Source organism: Physeter macrocephalus, chromosome 21, assembly GCF_002837175.3.
Source record: "Physeter macrocephalus isolate SW-GA chromosome 21, ASM283717v5, whole genome shotgun sequence".
Classification (NCBI taxonomy): Eukaryota; Metazoa; Chordata; class Mammalia; order Artiodactyla; family Physeteridae; genus Physeter; species Physeter macrocephalus.
This window is the reverse complement of record NC_041234.1, coordinates 52171828-52182928: the sequence shown is the minus strand read 5'-3', so window position 1 is coordinate 52182928 and position 11101 is coordinate 52171828. Positions and strand designations below refer to the sequence as shown.

The 11101-nt window shown below is 40.4% G+C and overlaps 1 protein-coding gene across 1 annotated transcript in view; it reads right to left on the bottom strand.

Moving 5' to 3' along the window:
- The window catches only part of UPRT (uracil phosphoribosyltransferase homolog), a 33972-nt gene extending 25615 nt beyond the window's left edge, over positions 1-8357 (bottom strand). Inside the window, exon 1 of the mRNA XM_024129524.1 lies at positions 7860-8357. Within this exon, the coding sequence (XP_023985292.1) occupies positions 7860-8239 (380 nt within the window). The 5' untranslated portion in view covers positions 8240-8357. The remainder of the gene's footprint in view (positions 1-7859) is intronic.
- Between the last annotated feature and the right edge of the window lie 2744 nt (positions 8358-11101).

The following is an 11101-nucleotide window of genomic DNA, read 5'->3' as shown; positions in this document are numbered from 1 at the left end:
GGGAACCGGGTTCGCGCCCCGGTCTGGGAGGATCCCACATGCCGCGGAGTGGCTGGGCCCGTGAGCCATGGCCGCTGAGCCTGCGCGTCCAGAGCCTGTGCTCCGCAACGGGAGAGGCCACAACAGAGGGAGGCCCGCGTACCACAAAAAAAAAAAAAAAAAAAAAAGAATACACCCTTTTCAAATGATTAAATTAAAACCTCTGACTCATAACTTAAAAAACAATTTAATTTAAATCAAATCCCAGTAGTACTGAATTAGGTATCATTTTTCTTTCTCTAAGTATTTTTTGATTTCCTCTTTGATTTCTTCAGTGATCTCTTGGTTATTTAGTAACGTATTGTTTAGCCTCCATGTGTTAGCATTCTTTACATTTTTTCCCTGTAATTTATTTCTAATCTCATAGTGTTGTGGTCAAAAAAGATGCTTGATACGATTTTAATTTTCTTAAATTTACCGAGGCTAGATTTGGGACACAAGATGTGACTTATCCAGGAGAATGTTCCGTGTGCACTTGAGAAGAAAGTGTAATCTGCTGTTTTCGGATGGAATGTCCTATAAATATCAATTAAATTCATCTGGTCTATTGTGTCATTTAAAGCTTGTGTTTCCTTATTAATTTTCTGTCTGGATGATCTGTCCATTAGTGTAAGTGAAGTGTTAAAAGTCCCCCACTATTATTCTGTTATTGTCGATTTCCTCTTTTATAGCTGTTAGCATTTGCCTTATGTATTGAGGTGCTCCTATGTTGGGTGCATATATATTTATAATTGTTATATCTTCTTGGATTGATCACTGTATAGTGTCCTTTCTTGTCTCTTGTAACATTCTTTATTTTAAAGTCTATTATATCTGATACAAGTATTGCTACTCCAGTTTTCTTTTGATTTCCATTTGCATGGAATATCTTTTTCCATCCCCTCACTTTCAGTCTGCATGTGTCCCTAGGTCTGAAGTGATTCTCTTTAGACAGCATATATAAGGGTCTTTTTGTATCCATTCAGCGAGCCTGTGTCTTTTGGTTGGAGCATTTAATCCATTCACATTTAAGGTAATTATTGATATGTATGGTCCTATAACTATTTTCTTAATTGTTTTGGGTTTGTTTTTGTAGGTCCTTTCCTTCTCTTGTGTTTCCCACTTAGAGATGTCCCTTTAGCATTTGTTGTAGAGCTGATTTGGTGGTGCTGAATTCTCTTAGCTTTTGTTTGTCTATAAAGCTTTTGATTTCTCCGATGAATCTGAATGAGATCCTTGCTGGCTAGAGTAATCTTGGTTGTAGGTTCCTCCCTTTCATCAAATATATCATGCCACTCCCTTCTGGCTTGTAGAGTTTCTGCTGAGGAATCAGCTGTTAACCTTATGGGAGTTCCCTTGTGTGCTATTTGTTATTTTTCCCTGTTGCTTTTAATAATTTTTCTTTGTCTTTAATTTTTGTCAATTTGATTACTGTGTCTTGGCGTGTTTCTCCTTATCCTGCCTGGTACTCTCTGTGCTTCCTGGACTTGGGTGGCTATTTCCTGTCCCATGTTAGGAAAGTTTTTGACTATAATCTCTTCAAATATTTTATCGGGTCCTTTCTCTCTCTCTCTTCTCCTTCTGGGACCCCAATAATGTGAATGCTGGTGCATTTAATGTTGTCCCAGAGGTCTCTTAAGCTGTCTTCATTTCTTTTCATTCTTTTTTATTTATTGGTTCCATAGCAGTAAATTCCACCATTCTGTCTTCCAGGTCACTTATCCATTCTTCTGCCTCAGTTATTCTGCTACTGATTCCTTCTTTCTTTTTCATTTATTGGTTCCATAGCAGTAAATTCCACCATTCTGTCTTCCAGGTCACTTATCCATTCTTCTGCCTCAGTTATTCTGCTACTGATTCCTTCTAGAGTATTTTTCATTTCAGTTATTGTATTGTTCATCTATGTTTTTTTGTTCTTGAATTCTTCTAGGTCTTTGTTAAACATTTCTTGCATCTTCTCGATCTTTGCCTCCATTCTTTTTCCAAGGTCCTGGATCACCTTCACTATCATTATTCTGAATTCTTTTTCTGGAAGGTTGCCTATCTCCACTTCATCTAGTTGTCTTTCTGGGGCTTTATCTTGTTCCTTTTATGTTGTTCCTTGTTCCTACATAGTCCTCTGCCTTTTCATTTTGTCTATCTTTCTGTGAATGTGGCTTTTGTTCCACAGGCTGCAGGATTGTAGTTCTTCTTGCTTCTGCTGTCCTAGGTCTCATTTTTGAAAATGAGGATTATACACAAAGGTTGTCTTTAGCATTGGGGGTGGGAGAAGTTAAGTCTGGGCATAAAGTTGCCAGATTTAGCAAATAAAAATACAGGACACCCAGTTAAATTTGTATTTCAGAAGTATGTCCCATACAATGTTTAGGATATACTAAGAAAAGTATTCACTGTTTATCTGAACTCCAATTTAACTGGGTGTCCTGTATTTATCTAGCAACCTAAGCTAAGGAGGAAGAACTAAATGGACTCAGTTTTAGCTCTAATATGTTCTTGTTTGTTTGTTTTTGTTTTTTAAAGCAACAGCTTAAAAGGAAGTAAAAAATAAAAGCTTTTCTGGCAGGTTTAAACCAAAGGAATGTTTCACTTAGAGTTAATGTTTAGTGGAAGCTCTGAAAACATAAGCTCTACTTCCATAGCTACTTTCTTATGTGATCATTAAAATAAAGAAGCTCTAAGGTTTGCCATGGTATGCAGATGATTTATAAATGATTTTCCTCCTCCTTCCTTCCCCCTCAAAAAAACAAAACCCAGTGAAGTACTTGCAGCAAACCTAATCTGATGTGAAAACCAAAACAAACAACAAACACAAATGAAAATAGCTTTTACTACCTGCCAGGTGCAAGTCATCAGGGCCACAGATCTTCGGCACCTTCTTAAGAATCTCATAAAATAGTGTCATTAATTATTTTTTGCACCTCAAAGCAGAGTTCAATGTAAACATTCGAGATCAGGTAGAAAAAGAAGAGACACTATCATTTTCCTTTAGAACCCAGGCCTCAGTCATTCAAGTTGATTTATTAATTTTTATAATGATTGGAACATTAATTCCCCTATGTGCCAGGTACTGTGCCAGGCCACACTTTCTTTCTGCCTCCCCAGAGTCCAGACTAGCTACTAAGAGATTACTAGGATATGCCCAATAAATATTATAACAGGGGTATGTATAAAGCGTCGACTTCCTCACTCCTGGCCTAAAAGCCAGTTAGAAAATTCACATGGAAAACCAAAACTATGTCCATGATTTACTGATAAATAACTTGCAGGTCATAGTGTTTTCTGTGGTGGACATTTTGGTTTTGTATAAGTTGAAGGGAACAGTTCTGAGATTCCTCCAGGCTCAGGGTGATACCTGGCCAGGTTCTCTAGGCTGGTTCTGTTTAGTTTAGAATCCTTGGCTCAGCCTATACCCTAAATTCAAAACTAGCCAAATCACCACACAAGGGAAAATGGCCATTCTCCTGTGGGCAGTGGCCCAGCCTGAGCACAGCACAATCACCTGTGGTGTTTGAAAAGCTACAAGTGCTCAGGTTCCACCCAAGACTACTCTACTACTCCACTCTAAGGATGGGTTCCAAAAATGAAAAAGACTCTCCAAGCAATTCAAATGTACAGCTTTGGTTAAGAACACTACCTAGCCAAATGACGCAAATCACATCAGGCTGTGCTCATATTAGGGCTGCACAGGATGTTCATCCATCCTGAGGTTAATTGTCTCCCCACCAGGTGACTAAAAAAAAAAAGTCACAAGAATGAATGTGTTCTTTCTTTAGTGCTATTTCATGGGCTAAAATACTCTAAGATGGCTCAACTTTCATCCAAGCTGCCTGCTGAGGCCATGGTGAAACCCCTTTGAGGGCAAATATATAGGAAACATTCGATAGCTCATGAAACAGCTTTACTTTAATGTTTCAGAAGACAAAAGAAAACAAAAACTGGGGAGAAGAGATGATCTTTTAAATACACTGCACTGCCTTATATATGAGGTCATGAACTGTGTTCAAGGGAACAGTATATTACACTCAGATTTTGCTGGGTTTAGTATATAAAGGAGGCAGAAAGGGAAGGATGTGTGGTTTAAATCCACTGCAACAACAAAAACTGCAAATGAAGCAGTCATTTCTTCCTGAGTTCACCAGTGACCCCTGTGTGACAGAGTAAATTATCTGATCATTTGATGTTTAGATTACTGCATACTCAAATAGAGAAAAAAACATTTCCTTGAAAATTCAATAATACCACCAACATTTTATGCTGCAAATACTGCACATTTCAAAAAAATAAGTAAAAAGATATTTTAAATCAGTCCAATGTTCTCAATCTTGCCTGCTTCATGTATTTACAATAACATGCAGTTCTCTGGCTCAACTCCATTTCCCCATGCCAAAGTCAATTCAGAAAGCAATCCCTTCACTAGATAGACATTAAGCACCAGGAACAATAAAAGGAATAACAAGTACTTCAACGGCCTCTATCATCAGACAGTTCCATAGTGCACATATATGATGTCACATCAAAATAAAGAAGAGCATAAGGGTACAAGGAAGACAGACTGATAACTGACGGCACCTTCCATAACTAGACCCCTGTAAATATAGCTCCTCTAACCACGAGCACTCCACACCAGCCCCGGATAAAACAGGTCCTGTTTGTGTGAGGGGATGCCAATTTTTTTTAAGGTAAGAAGTGGATTTACTTAGAGAGAAACACACTCCACAGAGTGTGGGCCATCTCAGAAGGTGAGAAAGCCCCCAATTTTTTAAGATAAAGGAACAGAGGCCTCCATTAACAGATTTGATTAACAGAAACAAAACTAAAACTCTGTCTCCACCCTAAATAACTAAGCATCAATTAGTTATTAAAAATTGTAGTGAGTTTTTCTATTCTGTATCATAGCAGGATAAAAATAATCTAGGGTCTCTCAGTGTTGTTTTTTAAAATAAGAATGTGCATTCTATGTAGTTAAATTCCTTTTACTGTCTCCAAAAAGCTGAAGAAACCAGCACTTATGGATACAATCTGAACCATGCACAAATCTAAACATAAAGGCTTGAAATGCTGTAAATATGCGTACTGTTCACAGTTTCCAACAAATGTTCATAGACAGTATCTTGTTTTAGCCTCCCAGGAGCTTCATGAGATATTAGGAACATCCTCATTTTACAAATGATAAAGCTAAAGTACAGAGATGCTAAACATCTTGCCTAAGATGACTCTGGATCCTGCTGTCTCCTTCCAAACTCAGAAAAAAAAAAAGAAAAAAAAAGATTTTGCTTACACCCAGGTTTACTACACCACCCAGGCTTTTCTGAGTAATGCAGTAAAATCAGGTATTGATACTGTTATATATGAATGCTGAATGTCATGCCCTCTCCAAGTTCTATAGCAACTGTTCACTTTTCCATGGTCAGGAAGACCCCTTTGTGAAATCTAATGAAAGCGAAGGAATCCCCACCCCATAAAAAAGCACATATGCAAATGTTCATAGTAGCATTATTCATAATAGCCAAAAAATGGAAACCAAACCACCCAAATGTCCATCACCTGATGAATGGATAAACAAAATGTGGTATAACCATACAGAGGAATCGCATTCAGCCAAAAAATAAATGGTGTACTGATACAAGATGGATAAAGCTTGAAAACATTATGCTAAATAAAAGAAACTAGACACAAAAGACCACATGTCGTATGATTCTATTTACATGAAACGTCCAGAATAGGCACATCAATAGACACAGAAGGTAGATTAGTGGTTGTCTAGGGCTCTTGGTGGGTTGGAGGGAAATGGGGAGTGACTGCTCATGGGTGTGGGCTTTCTTGTTGAGCTGATGAAAATGTTCTAAAATTGTGTGGTGGTGGCTGCAAAGCAATAAACATACTTGAAAACCTCTGAATTGTACACTTTAAAAGGTGTATTGTATGGTATGTAAATTAGAGCTCAATAAAGATGTTATGGGACTTCCCTTGTGGTGCAGTGGTTAAGAATCTGCCTGCCAATGCAGGGGACATGGGTTTGAGCCCTGGCCTGGGAAGATCCCACATGCCCATGGAGCAACTAAGCCCATGTGCCACAACTACTGAAGCCCATGCACCTAGAGCCCGTGCTCCACAACAGAAGAAGCCACTGCAATGAGAAGACCATGCACCACAACGAAGAGTAGCCCCAACTCGCCGCAACTAGAAAAAGCCCGTGCGCAGCAACCAAGACCCAATGCAATATTTTTGTATTTATTTACAAAAATAAATAAATTTATTTTAAAAATACTAAAAAATAAAAATGTTATTTAAAAAAACCATTAAAAATGCACATACAAATAACATTTCCCAGATAATTTCTGAGGGTCTGCTAAAACCCAGAAGCCCATCTACAGGTACAGCACAAGGTCCAAGACAGCACAGGTCCAAGACACAAGGTCAGTAACTCTTGCTCTACAGAAACAAGAATCATCCTAGGGCTTCCCTGGTGGCGCAGTGGTTGAGAATCTGCCTGCCAATGCAAGGGACACGGGTTCGAGCCCTGGTCTGGGAAGATCCCACATGCCGTGAAGCAACTAAGCCCGTGAGCCACAACTACTGAGCCTGTGCGTCTGGAGCCTGTGCTCCACAACCAGAGGTCGAGACAGTGAGAGGCCCGTGCACCGCGATGAAGAGTGGCCCCCACTCGCTGCAACTAGAGAAACCCACGCACAGAAAGGAAGCCCCAACACAGCCAAAATTAATTAATTAATTAAAAAGAATCATCCTATTTTCTTTGTTTTACAGATTAAATCTTATTTCAGTTGCCCCCACCACAACTACCAAGCCTATGTCTCCTACTTTTTAAGATCACTACTTCATTTATTGGTTCACATGACCACAGTTTTCAATATTGATTCATTAAAAACCATTAAATACTTTCATAAATATAACTTTAACAGCTACAAAGAACTTTTAGTAATTGAATGACTATTGCTTGCAAGGCATAGTTGGAATTCAAAAATGTAAAAGATACAACTTTTGCCCTCAAGGAGCTTAAAATCTAACAAGTGAGATAAGAGCGAAACGAATAACAATACACAAAACAGAAGGTGAATCTTGCATTAAAAAGGCCAGGGAAGATCAGTGAGGAAGAATGATTGAAGGAAAGCTTCTTGTTAGAGGTGGACATTTAAGGCTGAATGTTGAAGAGTAGGTAGGATTTGAACATGCAGAGGAGTAAAGAAAATTTGAGATGCGAGGAGAAGTAGGGATGTTTCCGAATAGTTCCTAGGAACCACGAAGATGGGACTTAATGTCAAGCTAAGGATCCTGACTTTATTTGGTAGGCTCAGAGAAGCTAAAGAAGGCTGCTGAGTAGGGTAGTTAGCGAATCAAAGCAGTATACTAAGATTAATTGTTCGGTAATGTGTGGGTACACGTAGAAGAAAGAAATGGAGACAAGGAAACAAACTGGGAGTCTATTAAACAGTAGGAAGTGAAAGGGCTACGCTCTCTGCCCTGTGTCTGTTCACGTGGTAAACCTACAACCCAGAAATGGTTACTGCCCACGTAAACAGGCACAGGGCAGATCAGCACGTTTACCTGATTGGAACGACTGAGTATTCCACTCATAAGAGACAAAGAGGAAACAGGAGGTTACCTAAAATGCTTCCTCCCTAAACAAAGCAATGTTAAACACAGGTACTGGGAAAGAGGGTAGGAGGCCTGAGTCAAGTGACACCGCCCCGCAAAGAAAAGGCCCTGCCGAAATCTCCACAGACCAGCTTCCCTAGTCCAAGAACCTTCGCCCTTTTACTTTCAATCCCCGCCCACCCCCTGAGAGACCCTCCACCTCCCCTTCCCCTTCCGCTCTGGCTCACTTGTCCCGGATGATGGTCTGCAGCTCCCGGATCTGATCATTCATTGGCAGGAGCTTAAGCTGCGCCCCGATCTGCAGGGAGAGTTCGCAGTCCCCTAGGAGGGAGTCGCTGGCTGGCGCGTCAGAGTTGCCAGTGCCACCGTTGCTCTCTGAGTTGAGGGTGGCGCCGCCGCAGGCCTGAGAGTCCCGCTCAGCCTGTACGCTAGAAGAGCTTACTCTCCCCCTGAGGAGAGTCAGCTTGGCCGCGGAGTCGCTGTTTCCCCCGGCATGGTCCGGGATCAGTTCGCCAGGCTGCTGCGACTCGGGGTTTTGGGTCGAGGCACAGTTTACTTGCTGGTTGTGACAGGGCATGGAGTCCAGACACCGTAACTCCGTGGCCATACACTGGGCACCGGGTCGTCCCCGACCCCTAAGGATAAAGGAGAGCAGGGAGAACGGACCAAAACTCCTATGCTCTCCCGGTCGCCCCGCCTCCTCGCAACCTCTAACCGCCGCTGCCCTCTCACCCCTTGGCCGCCACCGCTTCCCTTTCGCACATTACGTCCCGGCCCCGCCCACACCAGACTTACCGCCCGCCTAGACACTCGATTGGCTTCGCTCCCTGCCACTCTGCAGCGAAAGGCCTGTTAATCCTTTGCGTTGCCCTGGCTGCGTGGGGTCCCACACCGAACTTGGCAGACAAGGTGAGACCGGGGATACTTGATTTCCGGGTCTCCCGGGAGCCACTAGGGATTCTGCATGCAGAACTTTGAGTGAGTGATAGAGCCGGGAGAAAACTAGGGGTGGAGAGTGCTAAAATGATGACACACAAAGACCCATGTTTTCAGACTTTGTGTCTTGGCAGAAAAGTTAAACTTTAGTAACTGCATCTACTGTACGCTTGTCTGTGTAGCCCAAAAAGGAAGTTTAAAAATGCCTAGCAGCATGCTGAAGAGCCTGCCCTCTACTAGCCTGTTGTACCAGCTGCAGCTTCCCAAATGTGCTTGACTACTAGAGCTTTCCTTATCTTTATTGGTTGGATCCTACACTGTACAGTTACCATGAGGATTCTGAGAGCATTTCAGACCCACTACCGCTTTGCTTCTTTTAAATACTTGGAAAGACACATTTTTTTTTTTTTTTAGCGTGTGGACATCGTATAAAGGCTTGAGCTAAGAATGCCTAGGGCAGTGCTTTTCAACACCCTTGTGTATTAGAACAATTGTAAAATTTGTTAAAATGCAGGTTGTCATGGCCTACCTTTGAGATTCTGATTCAGTAGATCTGAGATGGGACCCAAGAATCTTTATTTTTAACACGTAACCCAACAATTCTGATTTTTTTAAAATGGTACTTTTTGAGAACAGTGGCTTACAGGCTTCCTTTTTGAAGAGCTACAAAGCCAGAAACCTGCTAATTCTACTAAAAAATTATTGAGCAGCATTTAACAATTTCCCTCCCATCTCTGGACTTGATTTTGTCCATCCATAAATGAGATGCATTAACTATTTGACCCCTAAATGTTCTTCCAATTTTGACATTCTGTAATTCTATTTTGCCTTCCAAAAGCCAATTCTTAAAATTCCTTGTTCCACACCGGAACATAACCAGCATATGCAGAGACTCAAACAAATATGAGTAACGGATAACAGGAATATCGAGGCCTTTGGTGAGACTTGAGCCTTGATCTGGCTCTCTTTTCCATTTTTTCTTTGTTTGTTTGGTTGTTGTTTTGGTATCAGTATTAATGGTATTTTTCTCCCTTTTTTCTCTCCCATATTCTCTGCTTTGTGTCTTACCCTCTAGGTCAGTACACTGTTAGCTGTAATTATAGAGAGTATAAATTTGATTGGATGATAAAAATTGCAGCCTTAAACTGTAATCCCACTCATTTTTGAAAGCCTGTGCATCTTTTCTCCTAGCACACAATGTGAATCAAAGGATCTCTGGGGTTAAAAGCTGAATCTGATAACATGAAGTGGGCAGGAGCAATTAAATGGCTACTTTGCCAATGAATACTCTAAGGAAAACAATGAAATACAGTATTTTTCATTATCGGTACTTTAAACGCAGTAATGAATTTTAAATGGTATTGGAGACATCCCAGGACCAAAACTGTACTGAAGTCATTTTTGTCTAGTGTTTCATCAGGCAAATGACCTTGTTCTCAGTGCCATAGAATATGAATTAGAACAGTACAACCACCAGTGTGTCTTGTGTTTTCACTCTTATAGGAAACACCCATGCATATACTTACCTATATTAACCAATAATCATTAGCAAATCTATCTAGTCAATTTAATTACTTAAGATGCTATTGAAGTAAAATTCACTGATGATTAATGATAACACCTTAAATTTGGTGGTTTATAACCTACAAAGACCTTCTATACATTCTCAAAAAAAAGTTTGAGGTTTACCAAGCCCCGTTTATAGATGATAACTATGTAATTCTTTTCCTAAAGTGACTTCTCCAGGGTCACACATCCAAAACGGAGAAAAGCAGAGACAGAAACCCCAGTCTTTTCACTTTAAATCCAGTCTTTTTTACACACAACTACAGGTTCATGAAATCATTTAGTTAACAAATATTGCTTGAGTCCTTACTATTTGCCAACCATGTTTCTAGGTGCTAGAACAGATACAAAGAAAAATGAATGAAGATCTTAGAATTCTCCATGTTTGTAGAGGGCATGGAGGTCATGGATAGTATGGATCTTTGAAAACCGTGATGAAGTGAGAGTGGCATGGACATATATACACTACCAAATGTAAAATAGATAGCTAGTGGGAAGCAGTCGCATAGCACAGGGAGATCAGCTCGGTGCTTTGTGACCACCTAGAGGGGTGGGATAGGGAGGGTGGGAGGGAGGGAGACGCAAGAGGGAAGAGATATGGGAACGTATGTATATGTATAACTGATTCACTTTGTTGTAAAGCAGAAACTAACACACCATTGTAAAACAGTTATATTCCAATAAAGATGTTTAAAAAAAAAGAAAACCAAAGGATAATGTTAGGCAGCATGGAAGCCTATGCTAAAGATACTAACAGCAGAACTGACAAATGTGAATATAGCTCTCTTGCTTCCCACTTTTTGATGGAGGTACAAAGCCAGATAAAGTAAAAAGCTGGAAAATGCTCCTGTAATAATTGAGATGACTGTAAACTTCATTTTGGTTTTGAGTTATAAATTTGAGATGATCCCTAAAAATTATGAGAAGCAGTAAACCAATTGCATGTATCAGTAGATATCCTTCACAT